Source organism: Nyctereutes procyonoides, unplaced genomic scaffold (assembly GCF_905146905.1).
Source record: "Nyctereutes procyonoides isolate TBG_1078 unplaced genomic scaffold, NYPRO_anot_genome, whole genome shotgun sequence".
Taxonomy (NCBI): domain Eukaryota; kingdom Metazoa; phylum Chordata; class Mammalia; order Carnivora; family Canidae; genus Nyctereutes; species Nyctereutes procyonoides.
The window spans coordinates 12,500-36,893 of NW_026575110.1; the positions used below are offsets into that span (position 1 = coordinate 12,500).

A 24,394-nucleotide genomic window follows, 5' to 3' on the forward strand; every position below is an offset into this window, starting at 1 on the left:
GGTCCTCTGACAGCATCGTTCTCCAAAGAGAACTCAAACTGCTCCGAAAAGCGGTGACTCTCGCTGACACCGCAGCGGTCCTCCGAGGGCTTGTCCAGGAGGGGACCCCATCCGATAGGGGCCTCCCGCCCCCGTCCCGACCCCGGAGCTCGTCCGGGAAGCGACCCGACCCGGACCGGGACCCGCAGCCCTCCGCCCGCGCCCGGGCGCTCGCACTGCGCGGGCCCGAGCCGCGAGAGCCGCGGACAGGCGACGCTGGGTGGGGCCGCGTACTCACCGCGCTCACCCGTGGGTGCAAGGCCACCACCGCGCCGCTACGCCTCCTCCCCGGCTGCAGGCAGACACCAGCGGCGCCCGGCGCGCAGGGGATACCACCGCCTCAGCGCCCTCCGCGCCCCGCCGCGCCGACAACCGCCACTTCCGGCGCGCGTGAGGAAATGAGGCTGCCGCCGCGGGGCGCGCCCGCTCAGCCCCGCCCACGCCCCGGCCCCGCCCACAGCCGACGCCGACGGCCCCGCCCACTTTCCCGCCCGCGCCCAGTGTCGGGCTTAGGAAGCCTAGAAGCTGGCGTACGGTTCTGATTGATCAATTGTCTATTTAAAATTGTGTGTGTGCGTGTGTGTGTGTGTGTGTGCGTGTGCGTGTGTGTGCGCGTGCGCGTGTGTGCGCCTGTGTGCGCGTGTGTGCGCGTGTGCGTGTGTGTGTGCGTGTGCGTGTGTGTGTGCGTGTGCGTGCGTGTGCGCGTGCGCGTGTGTGCGCCTGTGTGCGCGTGTGTGCGCGTGTGCGTGTGTGTGCGCGTGTGCGTGTGTGTGTGCGTGCAGCTCGAAGAATGATTTGTGGAGACCGGGAGATTGCCCCAGGCAGAAAACCGTTTCCGCCGGAGCAGGTAGAGTCTGCGGAGACCCGAGTACCAGCCCGCGGCGGGCGGCGGACTCTGAGAGTGGGAGGGACTCGGCTGAGGAGGACAGCTCTGTCCTGCCCGGGACCCCTGTCCTGGGAGCTTGAAGGGTTGGTGAATGCCTTGGTGGACGCTGAGCTAAGGATTGATAGGTCGCCAGAGGTGTTCGGGCATCCTCGAGGGTGCTGGGCTGCGCGTGAGACCGCAGCAAGGAAGTCCTGAGCTGCCGCTGGACCTTTAGCCATTCCATTTCTTTGGACCAGGGTTTCCTTGTATGTGAACCGAGGGATTTGAGGTAGACATTGTGCAAGATGGCTTGAGATCTGATATTGTCTGATTTTAGTGGGGGGGGGGGGAAGCCCTCCCTAGCATCCCCTCTACTCAACTCTCAACTGCTTATTTCTGGGCATCCCCAAGGCACTTTGTCCTGCCCTAGGGAGTGATGGTCTGAGCAGGGGAGGGGATGTCAGGCAGCACCAGCCTCTGCCTGGGTCTGGGCAGGACACGAAGGTTCTAAGAGCAGCTCTGGGGTCTGGCCTCCCATCAGGCTCTGCTTTCCTTAGCGCAGGTTACCACACAGCCTCTCTTAGCCTTTTTCCTCAAGCTGTGTTGTAGGGACAATAACAATAGCAGACGCTTCCCTGAGGTTGTTGTGAAGGTTAAAAGCAATTCTGTGTCTGAAGGGTTTGGCACTCTACCTGGCAGGTGGCAGGCAATTGAAGGTTACTGTCACCATTGAGTACATTACTTAGAGCAGAAAATGGAGGTGACTATGGGATGCATCCTGTAGAAGCAGCATTCCTAGAAAGGAGGATTTGCTCCTAATCACAGCTGTCTTCACTGGATGATGGTTATTGGGATGTCTTTAATACAGATAGTCTTCTCAGATATGTCTTGTGGGAAATCCCACAGGTAAGAGTCTGGATAGCCTTCTTCTAAGATAGGCTTGCTGAATGTCCAGCCTCTTCCTTTTTTTTTTTTTTTAAGATTTATTTATTTATTCATGAGAGACGCAGAGACACAGGCAGAGGGAGAAGCAGGCTCCATGCAGGGAGCCCAACATGGGACTCGATCCCCAGTCTCCAGGATCATGCCCCGGGCGGAAGGCAGCGCTAAACCACTGAGCCACCAGGGCTGCCTTCCAGCCTCTTCCTAATTTCAAGTTGTCATTCCTCTTTCATGTCATTTCTGCGCAAATGTAAATAAACATTTATAGTGTTAACACTCCTTCCCCAAATCTGGCCCAAGACTGAATAATTCATCTAGTCATAGATTCCATGGGTCTGTGACCTTCTGAGGGTAAGGACCATGTCTTTTTCCTCTACCAGTACTTTACACATAGGAAGTGTTCAATAGGGATCCCTGGGTGGCGCAGCGGTTTGGCGCCTGCCTTTGGCCCAGGGCGCGATCCTGGAGACCCGCGATCGAATCCCACGTCGGGCTCCCGGAGCGTGGAGCCTGCTTCTCCCTCTGCCTGTGTCTCTGCCCCCCCCCCTGTGACTGTCATAAATAAATAAATTTTAAAAAGGAAGTGTTCAATAAATGTGAATTGAATTGATTAAAATAAGAACACACAAGGATCTCTCGCTTACCCAGAATCTCTGCCACTTGACTAGCCCCTTGAGCAGATGGCAGGAATGATTAAGTTTACTGTCTGACATAATTAAGCTTTCTGTCTGGATGCCTAGTTATGCTCTAGTATGGCAATCAGTCTTGTGTGAGTCTATGTAGTATAAATTAGTTATCTAGAGTTTTTTTTAAAAGATATTTATTTGTTCATGAAAGACACACACACACACAGAGAGAGAGAGAGAGAGAAAGAGAGAGAAAGAGAGAGGCAGAAACAGGCAGAGGGAGAAGCAAGATCCACTCAATCCCAGGACCCCAGGATCACGCCCTGGGCTGAAGGTGGCACTAAACCGCTGAGCCACCTGCACGTCCCAAGTTATCTTGTGTTTAAGCCTGCCATGGTTGTTTGTCCTGTAAGTCTGAGGATCCAACTTGGGAGTGTGAATGGAAAGGTGAAGTATTCTCTCTTGGGTACAGAGCACAACATTGGTGGATTTAAGAGGTTAAGACAGAAGTTCTTTGGGCAGCCCTGGTGGCGCAGCGGTTTAGCGCTGCCTGCAGCCTGGGGTGTGATCCTGGAGACCCGGGATTGAGTCCCATGTCGGGCTCCCTGCATGGAGCCTGCTTCTCTCTCTGCCTGTGTCTCTGCCTCTCTTTCGCTCTCTCTGAATAAATAAATAAATCTTTTTTTAAAAAAAGAGGTTAAGACAGAAGTTCTTTAAATACTTAAAGTGTTACTGCAAGTAATTATAAATGGCAGGCCACTGAACTGTCAGAGGATTACATTCCCAGGCTGGCAGCTTTGAAGCTCTCAATCCAAGTCTAAGTCCACTACATATCCTCAGTTAAGATGTTGTAATCAGCCTGTATTTGACATTCCTGATGATGGCCCTTAGGAAGTCTACAGAAAAAGGAGTATCTGGATCTGTCCTCTACTCTCATATCCAACCAGCAAATGCTCAGGCTGTCCTCTCTTTCTGCTGTCCTTAGACACTTTAAATTGGATGAGACTATCTACTCTCCCAGGGCAGGAACATGGCCTCTCCTTTTTCTCTCAGGCACCCCTAAACCGGGCCCAGGACCTGACCCATTATAGGTGCTCTCTGCATACCCACAGATGCATGAATCAATAAATACTAGTATTCATTCTACAGCTCTAACTTTCCTCTAGTGGAGGCCAAAGTAATAGCAAGATAAGCCTCTACTTCCACTAACCAGATGCAAAACAGCCTCACTTCCTGTTGTGCTGCAATGCACAGTAGAACCACTCCCATCCATGTTAAATATTCTATCCTTTGTCTACCTCCACTAGCCTTATAAGTGCTGGGTTTTCTTCTTTATTTATAGCACTTGTTTTTCTTCCTTTGCCCTACACTTTCCTTACTGATCATGCCATGTAGCCACATCTGGCACAAGCAGGGTGTGCACTCAGCAGCAAATGCTTCTCTCAGTGCTCCCTCTGTTCTAACCCCTCTAATCCTCTTGACATCCCTGTGGAGTAGGTTATGGTCCTCAGTTTACAGTGAAAGAAACAGAAACTCAGAGAAGAAACTGCAGAGGCTCTCCCAGGACAGGACCTGACATGAAATCAAAGCAGCAGGGTTAGGGTCATCTGTCACTTCTTGTAAACTGTTATTTGAATCCCCCATTAGAATTGTTGTTTTTAAAATAAATTGAGATTCTGCCATCAATGGATTTAAATTGTTAGCTTTTTATTATTTTTTGAATTGCTAAATAAAATACTAACTGAACTGTATATAATTTATATTTTGAGAGATAATGAGTAATTCAAGTTCTGTGGCAAGTAATGGTGATATACATAAAATAAATAGTTCCATTGAGAAAAATACTAACGTACTGTTGTGGTATATTAATACTAGAAGAATGTAGTTTTTTCCCCCCAACAATCTCTGACGCTTCTTTTTTTTTTGCCTGTAAAACTTTCCCACTCCCTAAGCCTGTTTTTGAGCTCCTGCCAAATGAAAGTGATAGGGGCTGACTTCCTTGCTATAGCAAGCTCTGAGTAGGCTTTGCCTATTCTCATTCCAACCATCTTTGTTTCCACCGTTTTCCCAGTGGCGCCACCAAGATATGCCCTTCCCTGCTTATTGCCTCAGACCAGAGGCTTCAATCAGGCATGGTATTCACAGAGGCCCCCTATGAATTGCTGTTCTTGGTTTATCAAGTCTGTAAGGATATGGTAAATTGGCATTGGGTCTGACCACTGCTCGCTTTGCATGGAGTTCCTTGGCTATTTCTTAGTTTGGGAACCTGGTTTTGTTATCGATTTCCATTTGTTAGGCATCTTTGATGGAATCAGTCCATTCCTTTCATCCCCTTTTGCTGTCTTTTATGTTTTGTGTACTTTCTAAGTGTTGTTTATCATATGGAGAATCATAGGATAGAACACTGGCACAGCCCTAGAACCCTGTTGCTCAAGCTGGTTCACAGACCTGAGTTTGGTCTTCTCTCCACGCCAGTGTCCATCTATACATGGTATTTCCCCCCATGACTTCCTTGTGTCCAAATTTCCCTCTTCTTGTAAGGGTACGAATCATCGGATTAGGGGCCACCTTAATGCAGCATGACCTCATCTTAACATGATTGCATCCATAAAGACCCTATTTTCGGATAAGGTCAATTTCACAGGCTCTGGAAGTATGGACTTGAACTTATCTTTTGGGGGCACAATTCTACCCACTATAGATGGCAACCTCACCAATTTCTGATAGATTCAGGTGCTACTCTTTCTGCATTAAGCCCTGCCACTTTTGTTCAGTCTTTTCCTAGGAGTAAACATATGGCAGATGGTGAGCATTTTAAATAACCCACAATTTTCTCTATTTCCCAGACCATAACTATGAGCCTTGAGCCGTTGATTGCAAAACATTCCTTCCTGCTCTGTGACATTGTCTCTTCAAAGGTAACAGGGAGAAACTTACTTTGCAATACTAAATGCACACCAGAGTACTTGGGACTATTTGTGAGATTCCATAGGATCCCTTTACTCAGAAGCAAGCTGATTCTGCTCTGGATTCTCCATTATATTTAATACACACCCCCAGATAATTTTCTTACCTGGGGGTGTGTATCAAATATACCTGACACTTTCTGGGCTAAAGATTCTACTGTAGTGGAATAAGAATAATTGGAGTAGAATCTATTAAAGTTTAGAGAGAACTTACCAAACCATTACCCAAACTTCTCCAATATCCCTTGAAACCAAAAGCAAAGGAAGGGATTAAATCTATAGTTGAAGTCTTATATCCAAAGATCTTCTTGTACCCTACCCTTGTAATATGCCCATCCTGGCAGTAAAGAATGGCCTCAGGGCCATTCACAAAACTGTTATTCCCCATTCTCTGGCGCATATACCATCCTGTGAGCCACTTGCTGAAGACACTGGCTGTAGTGAATCTTTGCTCAGCTTTTTTCAATGTGCTTCTAGAACAGGACAGTCAATAACTTTTTGTACATATTAATAGCAAATTTCCACAACATAAACCCTACAATTTTAACCATTAAGTATACAGTTCAGTGGCATGAAGTACATTTACATTGTTCTACATAGCCATCTCCACTATCCAGCTCCAGAACTTTTTCCTCATCCCACACTGAAACTCTTCCCCCATAAATACTAACTCCCCACTTTACCTTCTCCCAGCCCCTGGCAACCAACATTCTACTTTCTGCCTCTATGAATTTGCTCTATGTAACTCATGTGAATGGACTCACATACTATTTGTCTTTTGAGTATGTGTTTGAATGACGACAGTACCTTTCTTACCTTCACCTGGGGAAGATAACTGTCCTTCAGGATGGTCACGCCCCAAGGGTTCACTGAAGTATCCTACTATTTTTCTCAAGTTGTTAATCAAGATCTAAATGATCTAATTTTAATTAAATGAAAAGGAAAAATGAAAAAAAATTAATGATCTAATTTAAGTTATCTAAATTTCCCTTGTGATTGTTAGGACACCATATGTAGATGATCTCCTACTCTACTCAGAGAAAAAAGGATTCCATTTACTTATTCTCAGCCTTAGAAGAAGGTCATAATATTTCAAAAGACAAATTGCCATTTTGCCAAAATACAGTCTATTATTTAGGATGTGGTTCAACTAGAAGGGGAAAACATTCTCTTCTGATAGACTAAAACCTACTCAAATCTATGGTAGCTCCTTCACAAAATCACATCTGAGAGGATTTAAAGGTTTATTTATTTATTTTTAAGGATTTTATTTATTCATGAAAGACACACAGAGGGAGAGAGAGAGAGAGAGAGAGAGAGAGAGAGAGAGAGAAGCAGAAACATAGGCAGAGGGTGAAGCAGGCTCCTCGCAGGGAACCCAATGTGGGACTCAATTCTGGACCCTGGGATCATGCCCTGAGCCAAAGGCAGATGCTCAACTGCTGAGGTATCCAGGCATCCCAGGATTTAAAGGTTCCACTAGATTTTTCAGCACCCATTGGTGCTAAATTTTTTCTGTGATTTTTATACCTCTTTATGAACTAAGTTCTTAGTAAGAGATTCTCTCCTCTGGGAGCCTCAAAATGAACAGGCTTTCTGGAACCTGAAGGTGGCTCATCAGTGGCCTCTTTCCCTAGACATCTGAAACAACAGAAGGCCCTTCTGTCTATTTGTGCATGAGCAATCTGGACAAGACCTTGGAGTTTCACGGGAACCATCCAAAACCCATCACTTACTACCTAGCCTTCCCTTGACATGCTATATGCCCCTAGTGTTAGGGCAGGTGTTCTGCTGCAAAATTTGTGGATGCTTCTGCCGAGCTAGTTCCAGGCTCCTCGCTTGACCTCATGATCCTTCCTGAAGTAGAGAGATTACTATTGACTGGAAACAGCACTTCTCAGCCAGCTGCTTAACATCTTATGAAATTCTATTACTCTCTCCCTCTCAGGTACTACTTACTGCTACAATACCCTGAATCCAGGCATTCTGCTTCTCTTAGCAGAAGAAGGGGAGCCTAGTGATCATTTTACCTCAGATAATTTGGGAACTCTCTGTACCTTACTCACATGTATTATAGTCTCATATTGAGAACCCTGAACTAATCCTGTTTGCTGATGGATCATTCTTGAAGCTGGAAGATATCAAGCAGCATGTACTATCATTAATTGAAGGTCTCCTTTAGAATTTAGTCCTCTCCTGAGGTAAAATCAGTCAAAATGGCAGAAGGTGTTGAATTTACTACAGCTTGTTAACTAGCCAAAGACTAGAGGGTAAACATATAATATAGACAGGAAATATGTTTTTGGGGTGCCACACAACTTTGGGATGCTAGAACCCCCACAAAAATGGACAAGTTAAGCAACTATTAGATGCATTCTATTTACTACAAAGGTGACTACTATGAAGGTTGAGAACCATGCAAAAAGAGACAATTTTGAAGCTAAAGGAAACGCTCTGCAGATCATGATGCCAAACAGCTAAATTTTCTCCCTGAAACTATTCATGGAGCACAAATTGATTACTACTTTAAATTGACACTGGAGGGGAATCCCTGGGTGGCGCAGTGGTTTGGCGCCTGTCTTTGGCCCGGGGGGGGGGGGGGGCGCGATCCTGGAGACCCGGGATCGAATCCCACGTCAGGCTCCCGGTGCATGGAGCCTGCTTCTCCCTCTGCCTGTGTCCCTGCCTCTCTCTCTCTCTCTCTCTCTCTCTCTGTGACTGCCATAAATAAAAAAAAAAAATTGACACTGGAGAAGCTGTAAAGGGACAGCTGCATTGTTCTAAATTTCATGTGGGTAAGTCATGGTGTGTGCCAATCCTAATACTGTCCTTGGATCAGTGACACAGGGAAGGTGGGGCAGGCTCTACAGTGCCTTACGAGTAAAAGCTACTTGCTCTGTAAAACTGACCCTCAGGACCTGTATGGAATTTATTCTTGGCCTGGGTTAGGATTCTGGGTTCAAAGCATCTGACGGGTTATTAATTGTTCTCATTCTTGTTTATGTCATAGGGGTAGTAATACTGGTCCACTGCATTCTATCCAGGGTCTGAAATGCTTCTGCACAGCTACTTTCCTCATCAGATGATCCTCATGGTGATACAACAGAAAGGCTGAGAAGACTTCATGATACAGTTGGCCATGTAGAGGACTGAACAATCAATCTCAAAGTGGTGAAGATCTGGATTTCTAGACTTCCCGAAATTCACCAACTTCTCACAAGCAAGAAAATGATCAGAAAGGAAGACTGAGAGACTGAATATGCAGACATACAATGACCAGACCACATGTAAACTGAGAAGCCCTGACCCACACCTCTGTAGGAACTGGCCCAGAATGGTCAGGGCTTGGTCTATGACTGCCACGTTCCCCACTTTTGCTATTTCCAAATCAGAACCAATCAGAGAGAGCCAAATATGTTCCCAAAGCAAATCTCATAAGATGCCCGACTTCTAGGTAGCCTACCTTCCGCTTCCCCCTGCTATCAACTTCCAAGCACAACGTGCCTGAAGCCTCTCTCCCTCACCCCCTTTTTTACTGTAAAGCTTTTCCCTCCTCTGCCTGCCTTCGAGTTTCTGTCAAAACCAACTGATGGTGGTTGAACTCTCTTACTATAGCGAGTTCAGAATTAAATAACCTCTGCTTGTTCCATTTGGATGGTCTTTACTTATTTCCATGAAATTTAATTTTATAGATAATTGGGGTCCTCTGAAAAAAATACAATTTTCTACCACAATGCTTTTTTTTTTTTTAAAGATTTTATTTATTTATTCATGAGAGACACACAGAGAGAGAGAGGCAGAGGGAGAAGCAGGCTCCCCAAAGGGAGCCTGATGTGGGACTTGATCCCAGAACCCCGGGATCATGACCTGAGCCAAAGGTGGATGCTCAACCACTGAGTCACCCAAGTCCCCCACACAATACTTCTTTTACTTCAATGACTATCTCATGAAAGACCAGAATCCTTCTATCCTCTGTATCACTCCTTTTCTTAAAAATCTGATAATCTTTTCTTTCCCCAAACCCTTGGCATGCACCTGACCTGCCAGGCCCTGTGGCCACAGACCCTCCAGGGAAATTTTCTCTTTAAAGCTCCCAGGATGGGGATCCCTGGGTGGCTCAGAGGTTTGGCACCTGCCTTTGGCCCAGGGCGTGATCCTGGAGTCCCGGGATCGAGTCCCACATCAGGCTCCTGGCATGGAGCCTGCTTCTCCCTCTGCCTGTGTCTCTGCCTCTCTGTGTGTGTGTGTGTCTAAAATAAGTAAATAAATCTTTAAAAAAATAAATAAAAATAAAGCTCCCAGGAGGCACATGTGAAGCATGTCATAGGCCCTTGGTGAAAGAAGCATCTGAGGACAGGGGCTGTGACACAGGCACCATGTGGGCTCCCTACAGTCCTCTGGGCAAAGTCCCTTGCCTCAGGGAGTAAGAGGCAGCCTCGCGTTCTTCCTTCTTCCAGTCTAGACCCTTCCCAAACCATAGGAATGACTTTCCTCCACAGGGGAAATGACATGTGCAGAAAAGGACTGGCATGGAGGTGAGAGACAAGAGCAGCCAAAAAACATATGGTTTATTCTGGTACTGTTTACAAAACTGACCAAGATTAAAAGAAACGGGGACACTTAAAATGAACTTCACATTTTTATTCATGAAATTGATCATTTTCATGGTAAATATTATGTTTATGAAATATCCAAATGATTTCCTTCTCAAAAAGTTACTTTTGTGTTTTGTTTTGTTTTTTAGTTTTGGAATGTACTTACCTTGCCTGCTCATGCTAACTTTGAACTTGAATTGCTGTGTCCTCTGAATGGATGCAGGGCTATGGTGCCTCCCGGTGTGGAACAGAACTCCTGAAGTCATGGTGGTTGGGTTGGAGTGGTCTTGGGTTGTGACTCCTTCCATGCTGCCTGGCCCAGTTCCTTGTGACACTGATGTTTCTGCAGTCACCAAGTTCCTGTAGATGGCTTCCCCGTTACAACTCTGGGCCAGGCTCACATTGAGAGATGTCGGTTGGCCAGGTCCTGTGATTTAGCACATCCCCCAAAACATCTGCAAAATTATCTCATTACTTGACATAGCCATCAAAACCTGACTTGCAAAGATTAACCGTGATTTCTTTTGGGCATTGATAGTGCGTGCCAGTGTCTTTGACTCTGGGTGTGATGCTCACTCTTGCTGCTGTTACACTGCCCCCCCCCGCCCCCATCCAGCCTTGGCTGCAGAATGGATAGGTGCTCCAAATTGAAAAATTCTCTACATAGAGGTTCTGATTTTTTGTGATGTCAGCTAAGAACAGTTCCTGTGAATCCCTAGAGTTCTAACAAGGCCATCAAGGTTGCTGCCTGTGGAGAAGAGATGAGAGAACAGAACAGGCAGACTCAGTGGAGGGGTGTTTTCTGCACAAGGACAAGAGCAGAGAATAAGCTCTGTGAATATCTTCATGCTGAAGGGATGAGGAAGCTCCTCCACCACTACGCGTGCCCTTCAGACCACCATGTCTTTCCAGAGCCACAGAGTTATGGATTTCTCAGGCATCATCTAGAACCACCCTAAATGCCACCTGCTAAATATCCTATACATGAATATGCCCAAGGGAGGAGAGGAAACCATTCACTGGGGAAATGATGCTTTATTTATACTGGGGAAGATTATGCTTTTCCTTTGAATTTTCTATTACATATAAAGTATTTGTCCAAGCCCCATTCTCAGGCATTATATTCAACTAAATTTCCACTCTTAAAATAAGCTGCCCTTATGGTAGAAAAGCATCGTTTGTGGAAATTGGTGGAGGAATGTGCTTTTTAAGACAAATAAACCAAACATACAAACACTCCTAATGGAAGTTCAATGCTCTTGAAAAAGGGGGCTTTTAGTATTTTAGTATCAGCTTTTCTCAGCATGGGTTTCTAAACGGTCAGAGGAAAAGACTGTAACAAATCGCTCACCCTAGAGATTACGTTTACTTCCAGCCCCTGTGATTCAGATTGAAGGGGGACGTCAAGAGTGGACATGGGTGCTGAGGGCCGGAAGCCAGAGCTTCGAGGGCCAGGGGCAGTCCGTCCAGGTGTGTGTGTGTGTGTGTGTGTGTGTGTGTGTGCACGTGTGTACACCAAATGTGGGAAATGACATAGGCTTTTGGCATCTAGTGCACGACACACTCAGAAATCAGATTTATATTGGTAACAACTTGTGTTTGCCAACTGACCTATCTGCTCCCTGCCAGGCATTTGAGGAGGAGTTCAGAGAATGCATGCATAACCCAGCAGAAAGACTTGGTCTTTTAAACTTATGGTAGTTCAGGGCAAAAGTTTATCACTGACTGTACCAGACTTTCAGTTATGGCTATGCATTTTGCATCCCTTCTTGCACATCTGTCTAATGGCAGCTTTAAGAAATAAGCCAATTTGCTAGAGAACCGCAAACACCTGAACTCGATGTGGCTGTTGCTCTATTTCAGGGAAAGAAACACAAAGGAAAGAATGGTGGAACTAGCGGCACTTTAACAGTTCCCATAATGTGCCTAGTCACCTACATATTGTTCAAGATAAGTCAATGACCAAGCACCTCCTAGTTCTTTGAGCACTGTCACTTCCCCAGGGGTTACCATGACAGATCTCCTTGTGGTATTTCAATCCTTACACGTTGAAACTTCAAAATCAGAAACCTGATGTTTCCAACTGGGAAGTTAAAAAGAGAAAAGAAGTTTACACATTTTATGATAGATGATTTTATTCACATAATTGAAATTATTTCCTTAGTCACCTTGTTACAAAAGCAAATTAACAATGGTATGGTTTAGTAACCTTTCATAAATAGATTTTACAAATTTTAATAACTGACAGATTGCTACTTAATGCTCAGTAATACTTAATACTTGGTAACTTCAGTGTATATGCATATGAAAATAGTCTGATAGGACCAGTAAGTATGAGTGCTTTTAAAACTCAGGAATAGACATTAGATAACTGGTCAAGGGTTAAGACCTGGAGCTTTCACCCTGCCAAGAACAAACCCACTGTGGCAACTCGCACCTGTTGAGTAGGTATTTTTTAACAATTTGAAGAGTTTATCCTTTTTTCTGCATTTAATAAGACTGTCATTAACCACATCTGAAAACCAAAAGTTTACCACAACTAGATTATTTGTAAAAGAACTTATCACAGTGTGTCTGAAAAGTGGCCTAAACTAAAGCCACGTTACAGCGTGTTTTTCCAGCTCTCCCTCTGCGGGTTTGTGTGCACACGCATACACACACATACTATGAGGCTCTGCTACATACTCATCCAAGCTACAAAAATTCCCTAATTTTACTGCTTTTGTGAAACGCCTATGAGATACAGCGTTTGGATGAGACACTGTCAGTCCTTTACAGTGCTTTAAGTCTGAAGGCCAGGCAGCGTGTTGGGAACTGACCCTCTCCCTAGAGGTTACAGTCAGAAGAGCAGCTGGGAACTTCCCGAAAGCCACCCCCACAGATGGGAGGAGTACAGAGTGTCTGTGACCACAAACAAGCAGTGAAGAATGTCAAGAAGCTTATGAGTCATGGTCAGAATCTAATAAACAAGAATGTCTCGCTATAGCAGCATTAACTTACAAAGACAGAAAGAGTGGATACACGTACCTTTTCACACAAGCTCTATGAGAGCCAAAACATTGTCTTTTCCACATCAGAACTGTAATCAGAGGGTAGCAGTCCTTGGTCATTGTCAATGTTACTTCTAACATAACTAGCTGAACTGTCCTTTTTAAGCTGAGCACTAACCCCACCCACTACTCCTAATGTATGAGACGAGCCACTGCTTTCTGGCGCTGGACATGTGGTGCATGAAGGCTGGCAGCAGTGGGATTCACAGCAGCCAAGTCTTGGCTGTCAGCAATCCTTGGACTGGAGCCATTCCACTCAAACGCCCCTTTTCTTCATACCGTTCTTGTCAGGGCGCAGTGATCACTCAGTGATGGGGACAGAAGCGTCTGTGAGCCCATTCCCCTCACACCACCCACCTATATAGTAAATATGGCATCAAATCTCTCCATTGTGCTAAATTTAAAAATCATTTAAATCATGATAAAAATCAAACGTCTTCCTAAGAAAAGGCGCCATGATTAAAAAAATAAAACCAAAAACGTTCTCAAGAACTCAAACGCTGAGTTGAGGCCCATCCCGAGGTCTCCTCATCCCCTCCAGCCCTGGCTGTAGTGGGTTTTGACACCCCTACAAGGCCTTGCTGGGCTCTTGTTCTGAACAAGAACATGTTGTTTGGGCCAGATTTTATTTTTCCTGTTGCCCTTTGGTGTGTGTGCTTCGTGTTTAAATCTTGTTGCCTTGTTTGGTGGCAACCAGAAAAATAAAACAGCTCAGGTAGTGATTGAAGGACCCACATGTGTGAGCACAGAATGTGTGGTGGTCACCGATGAGCACGGACCAACACAGGGTACTACTGAGGGCCGAAGAGGAAGGAATAACTAGAGGCTGGACTCACAACTCTGGTCCAGTGGCTACGTGTGCCAGGAGGGAAAATCACCAGCCAGTGTGAGGTGCACAAAGGAGGGGCCGGCAGACTTTCCATTCTCGGCATGTTTCTTCCCCTTGTGAGTCCATTACCTTTCACAAAGAAATGTTAACTATCAAATGCGTCCATTAATTGTGCCGCTGAGGGTGAAACCATCCAGTTAGCATATACACTATCATTTGCATATCTTGGACACACAGAGTTAGTGCCATCAGCTCTCGTGAGTGGTACAGGACTCTCTTCAGGCCAGTTCGGGTCTGACATGCCTAAAAATGAAAACAGATAATTTGTTCTGCACTGAAGAACCAAAACTTCATGTGCAGACAGTAAGGCCTTGGCAAAACTCCCTTTGAGGTTCAAACCAAACTTTCTGGTTTCTGTGCCAATTACATGAATGGTTTCCTGCTTCAGGTTTCCAAAACACTGTTATATTTTGGGGGAAAGATCATGTGCTCTCTTGGTAACCAGAACTTAACAAGAACTACCAATTTTGACTTTTATGAGCTTCAAACTTCCAAATCTAAGTATTTGTTGACCCGTTTAAGTCTTTTTCTAAGATAGCATAAAGCATTGCTGAATTAAAGGGCATACTGAAGTGGGAAGCTTTTAAAAAAAAGTTCTCTAACATAAGAAGCCTACTTGTCTTCCATCCAAGCCCACCATGGAGGAGAGAATCTTCCAAATCAAGGGTACACGCGGGCGAGCCCCATAGCGTCGACAGGACAAATGGCATGTAGCGCTAGACCCAAAGCCAGCAAGGAAATCAGTGATTCAGGAGGCATGCAAAAGGAACAATCTCAGCTGAAAAATGCTTGAAACTCCAAGATTTTAAAACAATCAATGATCAAGTTAAGAAACAGAAAATTTTTTAAGTGTTTAATCAAAGACAAAAGAAGGAGTTTTGGCAAGAACCATATTTACTGTCCATTGCAAGACCACAGCACCACAGACTACGTTCTTTCAAAAGCATTTGCTCCAGCTTTTAGCACTGACTTCATAAACGGCAACTGTCATGACAGTGTGTAATGCAAAGGATGTGAAAACAGCAGCCTGTATGTGTCTTCCCTGATGGGGGGCATGTGGGTGGGACCAGGCTAGGCCAGCCCACACTCCCTAGTACCAAGTGGCCTCTGGGAGCCACCTGACCACCCAGCTGGGGTCTGGGTGTGACCACAGGCTGCGCCTTCAGTGCAGGCAGAGTGGTCCTGGCTCCTCCTGTCTAAATTAAATGCCTCTTCAGATTGGGTAAATTTATCCAGTAGTTAATTAGAAGTACTATGACTTGATACATACCCACCCCAGAAATGATTTATCATTTTCTCAATATCCCCTGAGAGTTCTGCCCAGCTCTCTTTCTTCTCTATAATAGTGAGTTGCTGGGTAGTGTGGTAATTATACTTATTTTCACATCCTTTTAAAAAAACAGTTTCAAAAATGCCTGAACGTAAACGGATGGAAAGTCAGACATTTACAAATAAAGAGGTTCAGAGAGAGATTTGGTTTCATTCAGACCAGAAACACTATTAAAAAGCATTACAGAGAGTAAGGATAGTGCAGAGAGGCACAACGTTGCTAGAATCTAGTAAATGCATGTGAAATTCTACCATAGAGTTTGTTTTCAATCCACGTGGAGGGAAGGGTTCGAGGGAGGGGAGCATTATTACAGTCCACCAGAGGTGTCTCCTCCTCCGAGAGGCCATCGTCATAAAGCAGGGAGTCAGATGGGGTGGACGCCGCCAGGTCCAAGTAGTCCTGGAAGAGACAGATGGCTGTTCACCCTGGTGTAGGCCACAACTGGACTCGCCCCTTGCCCCTCCCCACCCAAAGGCAGAAGCCCTGGCTGAGTCCTACCCCATGCTGTCTTACTGGCTTCTCCTGGAGACTTGAATTTTTTTATTCTTTATTTATTTATGATAGTCACACACACAGAGAGAGAGAGAGAGGCAGAGACATAGGCAGAGGGAGAAGCAGGCTCCATGCACTGGGAGCCTGATGTGGGATTCGATCCCGGGTCTCCAGGATCGCGCCCTGGGCCAAAGGCAGGCGCCAAACCGCTGCGCCACCAGGGATCCCCTCCCGGAGACTTGAAACCTTCACCAGACAGCCCCTCTCCCAACCTCTGCTTCACTGGTGCTGTTCCACAGCCTTTGTCGCTTCCCCTAGAAATTCACCTTTTTGGGGGGAGAAATGTGCTCCTTCATTGTTCAAGTCCTGTCTCTGCAGCATGGTGGTATACCACACCCAGCACCAGGGACCTAGCCTGTTTACCAAACCCAAGGCTCTGGGACAGCTCACTCTAGCATTACTCATGTGGGAGTGTCAAAAAGCGTCTCCAACTTGCTGGACACTTTTCAGCTTTCCTCTGAGGACCCTGTCTTCTAGAACAGTACATCAGGGCTCAGAAATCTGAAGTCATTGATGCAGGTTTTGCATAGGATACTGCTATACACTTCAGCTTCAATGCAGGATTTCCCAGGGCCTGCCACTGCTGCTGCCCTGGTTAAATGTGTAATGAATGGTTCTAGCATTTTCCTGGCTGTGTTTCTCAGCTCTGTTCTAGGAAGGCTGGCTCTCTTGGCATCACCTATTACTTTTATTTAAGACAACCCTATATTCACAGGATTTGGAGGCTCGGCCCAAACAGTGGTACACTGATGTTAGGTTTTATTACAAGCACCTTACACTATGCGTCTTTGTTATTGTGTATGAAGCAATGCCAACTTTTAGTAAATGTGTCAATGCAAAGATGAAACCCTGAAAGCAAGACTTGTGCCTGTCTTGTTTGCTTGTATCCCCAGCATCTGAGACAGAATATGTTACATAACAGTTGCTCAATAAGTATAAGTTGAAAGTTGTTGGCTTTCTTATTTACCTACAGAGTTGTAACCTGGAGCACACGGGCTAAATCTGGATTCCCAGATATGCTTTACTTGGAGCAGACTGAGCTTTTGGAAATTTAAACTAGTTATTAACATTAGAGACTGGGAATCTTAACACAAATATCCTTTAAAATTTAGAGGACCTGACACTCTGGCTCTCATATTCCTACAGATTACATGTGGCTATGCTGAGGGGTCCTTCAGACGTGCCCCTCTGTTTTTGCCATGGTCCCAACTACTCCCTAGCCACTTCCATCCCCTACTTCAACTCCACTCTTTCATGTTCCGTTACTAAAAATTATTTTGACTTTGGATTATTTGCCTCCCACATCTGTCTGTGGAGAGTTCTAAGTATAAAGGGAAGAACCTTGGTTTCTTTATGATTTGAGAGGGGGCTCAAGGAGTAAGGGTTTGGTTGCTGGCTGCCCTCAGGAGGCAGCATGACTGTCTCCCTTTGCATGGCCTTGCTCTGCCCCTGCACTGGGACCTCCATAGAACTGAGGTGAGGCTGGAGTCCCCCACTGCTGTGTTCAGCGTGCAGGAGGCCAACACAAGGAACTGGCTCCAGGTACTCACTCTGTTCTTAACCATCATCTTCTCTAAGTCTTTGCTGATGTCAGCAAACACTGGCCTCTTGTCTGGTTCCTGCTTCCAACACTGCAGCATTAGACCGTACCTGGAGGGAAGCACAGATAGGCAGTTATGACCCTGCAAGGATTGCCCGATCACAGTCACCACACTCAGCACAGTGCCTTCAGCCCAGAAGGCTCTGTTCTCAAACTCAAAGCCATTTCTGCATCACTGACATCCTTCTCTGAGTTGCATCTACGGGGTCACTAGGCCCACTCAGGGTGCCTGGTGTTGTGGTCCAGCATCTTCTGTCTCCTTTCCCTTGAGAGAGATTTGTTTTCAATTCCTTTTCAGACATTAGAAAACAGCTAACAGGATGCCAAGCCTACTATGGTGGCTGAGGGAGCAATGCCAGTCCTTCAAACACTTATGAAATATTAAGTGGTTGTAGAAATAAACAAGCAAAATATCTGCCAATCACCTGTCTTGTACCTGCCTCACTTCCTCATTTCTCTGGGTCTATGGCATGGCTGCAGGGGCCCCAGGGTTGCTATGTGGGTGTGCGCTGGGCCAGCTGCCTGCCAGCCCAGGCCACCCAGAGAGATGGCACCTGCACTCCCTCATTTAGCCCTGAGCCAGGGTAGTCAGCACACAACAGATTTTGTGGAATGAATGGACCAGTGTGTTTCTGCCTATGATGGTCGCTTTCTCATGTGTTCTCAGCCTGTCCTCCGAGAATTGTCTGCTGGAACCACCATATGTGAAGACTCTGGGGCTCCTGGGCTGTGGTGCAGGGTCCTTATGTCTGCTACCTCCTGACCTCTGTGCTTCCATGTGGGGACTCCCCAACATGCACCTATCGGCTCATTCTGAATTACCTGCTCCTCCCCAAGTATCCTGCAGGGACAGGCCTTGGGTTTCATCTGCTCCCTGGGTCTGAAGCACCCTTTCATCCTTCCCAATTGCCGCTCATCCAAGTCTCCCCCACACCCTCAGGAAGCACACTCAGTCCCCAATGGAATCAGGGTCCCCAGCATCTGTTGTGGTGCCTAGTGGTGGTTCTCTGACTTCTGGCATGCTCTGCCCTGTTACTATCTACCACCTGCTTCACCCTGGGCTCGCGTCCAGGGCTGCTCAGGAGCAGGGAGGGAATGAGTATATTGTCTGTGTCTGAGGGAGGCTGGGCTAAAGCAAAGCCTGCTCACATCTCCTCACTGCAGTTGTCAGGCCTCTCCATCCGGTAGCCTGTCTTCAGAAGGTTGAAGAGCCGCTCTGGAGGAATCCCAGGGTAGGGGTTGCCCCCCAGAGTCACAATCTCCCACAGCAGGACACCGAAGGACCACCTAAGGGGAGTGAGACAACCAGTGAGCGGCTGTCCTGGGCCAGCGGTGTCCTCCCCTCAGCAGATGATATGTCCATCCTCCCAGCAGCTGTTCACCCCACCAGCCCTCAGTGCAAAGAGCCATCTGGGGCCTGACTTCATGGATGGATGTAGAATGGAGGTGGGGGTAAGCTGTCTGCCTGCCCAGCTCTCACCCCTGCAGTGCTGCAGCCCGACAGGGCCACTGCCCAAGCTCAGACCCCACACCCATGAGGGGTACTTGGCTGGCCCTGTGGAGATGCACTGAAGCATCAGAGACAGCACAAAGCAGCTGAGCAAGTGCAGCAAGGTGCAAGGTGGGGACCTAGGTCACGGGGATCTACGCCATGGGACCCAGGGCTGCTTGCACCAATTCCTTCACCTTTCCTGTGGGCTTGGAAATTTTCATGAAATCTTGGAAGAAAAAAGGCCCTGACATAGAAAAATATTTAACTGTGAAGTGCGAACCACATTACAAAATAGCATTGTCACATGAGCCCACTTACAGCAACAGACAGCATACACCTGCACATAAGGAGAACACTAGAAAGCCCATGAAGGCCAGGAGCTACAGGAGCTACTTAGAGGCAGTGGGATCCAAGTGACTTCCAGTGTCTTCATTACCCTGTTCTCTGCATTTTCAAACATTTTACATACTCTCAACATAACTGTTTTGAACTGTTCAGGAGCTGCCTTTCCTCAGCCCACATTATTCAAGACATGCACGTCTGTTGATGGCAGCATACTGAGTAACAAGTCTGTTGTGTTTTTGAAAGCTATCTGGTCTTATGATTGGACCTGGAAGGCCAACTTTTAGTTCTCATTTTTTGAGCAGTTTGGGACTCACTCAAGGCCACGCTCCTTGTGGGTGGGGACCATTCTGCTCCCAGGGGAACTTGCCTGAGCCCAGCCCACACTCAGATCCACAGCCGGGGAACTGCTTGGCTGGGCCTGGGTGGCATGAAGATGCCCAAAGAGGAGAGGGAGGGGCTGAGAAGGGGAGCAGTGAGCGGAATTTGCAGTTACCTGCTCATGGCTCTCATGCACTCCACTGCGACTCTCAGAACCACTGCACAGGTCCCTGCCATTTGCTGAATGAATATGCGAAGCTCCCTCAGCTTGCAGGGAGGGGCAGCAGTCATTGCAGATGGTTGGTATGAGCCAACAGGCACTTGGGTCCCAGCCACGCTGCCCAGATAGTCATTGTGGCATATTATACATGTAACCTTGACCCCAGAAAAGCAACACCCACACTTACACATCACTTTGGGTGGTATAGATATGATCGAAAAGAGACTCAATTGCCATCCACTTGACTGGAATCCGACCCTATAAAGGGAATGAGGAAAGGCATTAACATCGCTCTGACAACACCCTGGGAACCAGGGGTTGGGGGTGTGGAGGAGGGTGAGGTCATGTCCCAGGCACTCCCGGCTCTGGAAGGATGCTGTGTAACGACATGCAGAGTGCTCCCAGGTACAGAATTGACAGCAAGTTCCAGAGGGTCTGGAACTCTAATCTGGCATGGCTGAGACACTGGAGGGAGTCAGCTGGCCTGCCCACAGGTACACAGGGCGTGCTTGTCATGCACTACATCCCTGCTGAGAAGAAACCCAAGGAATCATGACTGGCTCACACCAGCCAGGTCCCTTCCCTACAGCCAGGTCCAGAGGGTTCTGGGTGCCCAGGGTGGTGAAGCTCAATGTGTGGGCAAACAACACCATCCAGCAAGATCTCCCGATTTCTGAGGGTGAATGAGTTTGGGATACCAACTTCCAGCACTTCCATCTTGGGGACTATTGATGCAAACCAACACGCTAAAGGCTTTTCTGAGACACCCCAAGGGAAGAAATCTGTTTCTATGCTTTGGGGCTGCTTCTTTCCCCATCATTTTATCCCAAAGCTCTGTGAGCATCCTCTGAGACAGTGCCCCCACTGGAGAGGTGCTGGGGTCAGACCTAACAAGGCTTCCCATGCAACTTGACAAATAGCTTTTCATTAGGTTAAGGATTAGGACACAAGTCAGCCAAAAATGCATGTGCTGGATTTTAATGCAACTTTTCCTATAATTTCTTTTTTCTTAAAGCATTTTTTAGGATTTACATCCTTAATGAAAGGGTGATTTTCTGGGAGCATGTGTTCATAACAACACTGCCTGCTGCCTGCACTCTCTAGGGGCCCTTGTGCTTGGATGCCGGTACTTCTCTGTTCCATGACACAGGCCATTCTTGGAGGACCAGTGCATCAATAGAAAGCCTCTGTCCACAGCTCTGCACGGGGCAGAAAGGAGGCTTCTCCACTTCCCCTTTAGTAGTTCTGAGATATGCTGTCATAACGGAAACCCCAGAAGAAACGAAACCTCATCCTCACAGCCTGTGGCAACACAGGGCTTCTCCTGACCCATTAGAGCAGATCTGAAATGTATGCAGTCGCTTTTTAAAATTTTTCTCTTTTTTTATTTTTGTGCAGTTTCGTTCTGAAGGCCAGGCAGCTGTGACTCTTGAACAGCCCTGTGAGTGGCCCTGTCTCATCTGTCACAAGAAGGCTGCAGGGGAAGGTCTGAGAGGGCAGTGGAATCACAAGCGTTAGGAGGAATGCCACAGGGAGCTGGACAACACAGCGAAGCAGACTTCCTCAGAAGAGTCCCCAACCACCTATTTCAGAGGTTCGGAAAAAGCTGTCTGAGAACCTATCCTCTGTCTCTGGACTCCATCTCAGGGCCTCCCCGTGAACCTTCCAAACTCACCCAGCCAGAGGTTCCCAGGCCCCCATCCCAGGGGAACCACTACCTGTAAAGCAGTTCATTCCTCCCTGCCCAGAATGACTGCCACACTCAGGTATGTTGACTTCAGTCTCCTTTGAGTGAAGAGCTGAAGTTACAGAGAGGAAACAAGGGACCTTTCATCTTGTGGAAGCGACAGGAACAACTGTGGAGCAACTGTCATTTCCACAGCATTAGGTGACTTTCCACAGTGTTGGTGGTTAAAAGCAAGAGAAGCCCAGGGAACCCCCTCCCTAGCAGGCCCTCTGAAAACGTGGGTATGGCCCTTAGGAAGAGAAGAAACAGACCCGGGGGAGAGGGGAGGTCCTGAACTGGCTCTCTGGGAACCCAGGAATCAGGAAGGGTTTGAAGATGAGGATAGAAGTTCATACTCTAAAACTCTGCTCTCTCCTCGCCGGTGTTCTAGGGGCTCTGCCCCTACCCACTGTAGGAACCCTGCCCCCTGCTAGGGGAGCCCTGGGCCCTCCCTTGCTCCCACAAGGACCTGGTACCTTGCTCCTCTTCACGTAGGAATCTTCCTCATAAACATCTCGGGAGAGGCCAAAATCTGAAATCTTCATCTTCCGCCCCTCAGCCACCAGGACGTTTCTGGCGGCCAAGTCCCGATGGACAAGCTGCAGGGAAGACAACAGGCAGGGACCCCTCAAGCCCGGGTCCCCATCGCTGGCAGTGGGGAGCCGGGGCTGGCATGGCACACACCTTCATCTCTGCCAGGTACCGCATCCCCCGAGAGATCTGCCAGGCGAAGGAGATGAGGTCGCCCATGGTCAGCGCCCGCTCCTCGGGGTTGTCCAGGTAGCTGGAGCTTCGGCTGCCTCCACTGCCCACATAGCCTGGACCCGCCTTGCGGCTTTCTCGGAGGAAGCCCCGCAGTGAGCCATACTTGGCATACTCCACAATGAGGAAGAGTGGCCCTGGGGGCAGAGAAAGGGGGCTGTGAGAAGTCCGGCCAGCTCTAGGAGCATGGGAGGAGGCTACAGGGTCCCCAGGCAGGCTCCACATCCTACCAATAAGTGGGCAGAAGGACACAGCCATGCCAGTGGCCTGGGTGCCAAAGCAGCATGAGTCCATGTGTCAGTGTCTGCTCACTCGTGTGGCTTGCTCTCCTCACGCTGCCCATGCCACAGTGGGCTCCCTGGGCTGCTGAGCGCAACCTTCTGGGATGCCACTGTGCTCAGCACTCCCCTGAAAGGCACACTCCTGCTGCTAGGATGTCATGTCTTTCTACACCCTTTGCCTCGCTGCAGCGCAGGCTAGGGATGGCTGACAGAGGATCTAAAGCCTCACATGGCACGTGTTCCCTGTTCTCAACAGGGCTTTGGCTGCCATCTTGTCCCAGGCCCAGCCTCAAGTCCTGCTGGTGCCAACCAGCATCTTTTCTGCCCTCTCCCTGGTGCACAATGCCCTCTCGTACCTGCAACACACACATCTGTGCACAGGAGCACACACACAGGGAGAAGCCCTTAAGTGGCACAGACCAGGCCAACCTCCTGTGTCCTTAGGTGAGAAATGGTGATGATGCCTCCATCATGCAGGGCTGGGACTGGGGTTACTTGGGGGTCATGGTATGCCTAGTCCCCAGTAGGTGTCCAGGATACACCATCTGTTTCTAGAGCTCCCTGCGCTGGGGCTCCACTTGGAACATGGTGTTGACAAAGCAGGATGTCACCAGAGACCTCTGAGCAGCTGCAGCAGCTTAGGGAGCACCTAGGCCTCGGAGTAGAGGCCTCATGCGAGCAGTCCTGCAGCAGCCCCTCCTGGTCCTCTCACCAACATACAGGAGGATGCACACAACTTTGGTGGGGGCCGGAGCAACCGAGGACAAGGGAGGAGAAGGAGGAAGAATGAAGCAGCCCAGAACCCTTAGCCTCCCCTGGGCAGCTGCCTGTCCCTTGGCCGGCCTTACCATCCTGGCTGCAGGCTCCGTACAGCTTGATGACATGCGGGTGGTTGACCTGCTTCAGGAGATTGAATTCTGATAGCAGATCCCGCAGCTCGCTTGGGGAAGCATTCTCTGAAATGCACATAAACACAGCGAGTTGCCAACAAATCCCTTCTGGAAGCCCCCTCTTGTGACCACCCCTGGGTCACCTGATCCACATCATAGGTCTGCACAGACCCTGGTTATCTCCTTGCCTACTTGGTTTTAGACCAGGCCCCCAAGGACCCTGCTGCCTGGGGCTCTTGGGCTTAGGATGGTCAACAGTAGCCTCAAATGCCTCCAGTGAATAATAACCCTGAGGAGCAAACTTCCACATCAGCCAGGTCTTTCTATGGAAACCTTCCCAGGACCGGCTGTGTGTGTAAGTGGTAATATTTCCTTGCAATTGTCATCTTTCAAGGACAGTGGTACACAGACATTGTCCTCATAAATCCTTCTGGGAAGGTAAGAGGACTGTTTCATGTCCTATAACAGCTGCTGACCAAGCACTCAACAGGAGGTGAGGCCCTGGATACAGTTGGAGATTATGGGACTTCACAGAGGTGGCCTCTGCCATGTGCACACGTGCATCCTGAGGGTGAGCAGAGCTGTGCTTGGGCTCCCACGAGGAGCTGAAGCCTAAGGGGAGGGATGTGGGGTCAGAAGCCTTGGCTAAGCAGGCCTCCTGGGGCAGCTGCCCCACAGCTCACTGCCGAGCTGTACCACATCGCCACCTCTAGCCACACGCTTGTCTGGAAATGAGAGGACAGCTGGGAGAGAGGGTGCTGGGCCCCATACATGGTGGCCTGGGGCTGGTCTCAGTGTGCCCCTTAGTGTGTGGGGCTTCAGGGGGGAGCACAGAAAGACACAGTCTGAGGCCTAGGTAAGGATTCAAGCACCTTGCACAGTGTAGCCCTGAGTGCTGCACTAGAA

The 24,394-nt window shown here is 48.0% G+C and overlaps 1 protein-coding gene and 1 long non-coding RNA gene across 2 annotated transcripts in view; one reads left to right on the forward strand and one right to left on the reverse strand.

Moving 5' to 3' along the window:
• Positions 1-547: 547 nt before the first annotated feature.
• On the forward strand, positions 548-9,087 carry LOC129514831 (uncharacterized). The gene is made up of 2 exons (XR_008665507.1): positions 548-886; positions 8,449-9,087. It is a non-coding gene; the product is annotated as an uncharacterized LOC129514831 (long non-coding RNA).
• A 4,909-nt stretch (positions 9,088-13,996) lies between these two features.
• The window catches only part of RET (ret proto-oncogene), a 43,573-nt gene continuing 33,175 nt past the window's right edge, over positions 13,997-24,394 (reverse strand). The window contains exons 13-20 of the mRNA XM_055333538.1: positions 23,447-23,554; positions 22,240-22,454; positions 22,032-22,154; positions 20,017-20,087; positions 18,604-18,741; positions 17,405-17,504; positions 15,554-15,701; positions 13,997-14,215 (exon numbers count right to left, since the gene is read on the reverse strand). Of these exons, the coding sequence (XP_055189513.1) occupies positions 14,058-14,215; positions 15,554-15,701; positions 17,405-17,504; positions 18,604-18,741; positions 20,017-20,087; positions 22,032-22,154; positions 22,240-22,454; positions 23,447-23,554 (1,061 nt within the window). The 3' untranslated portion in view covers positions 13,997-14,057. The remainder of the gene's footprint in view (positions 14,216-15,553; positions 15,702-17,404; positions 17,505-18,603; positions 18,742-20,016; positions 20,088-22,031; positions 22,155-22,239; positions 22,455-23,446; positions 23,555-24,394) is intronic.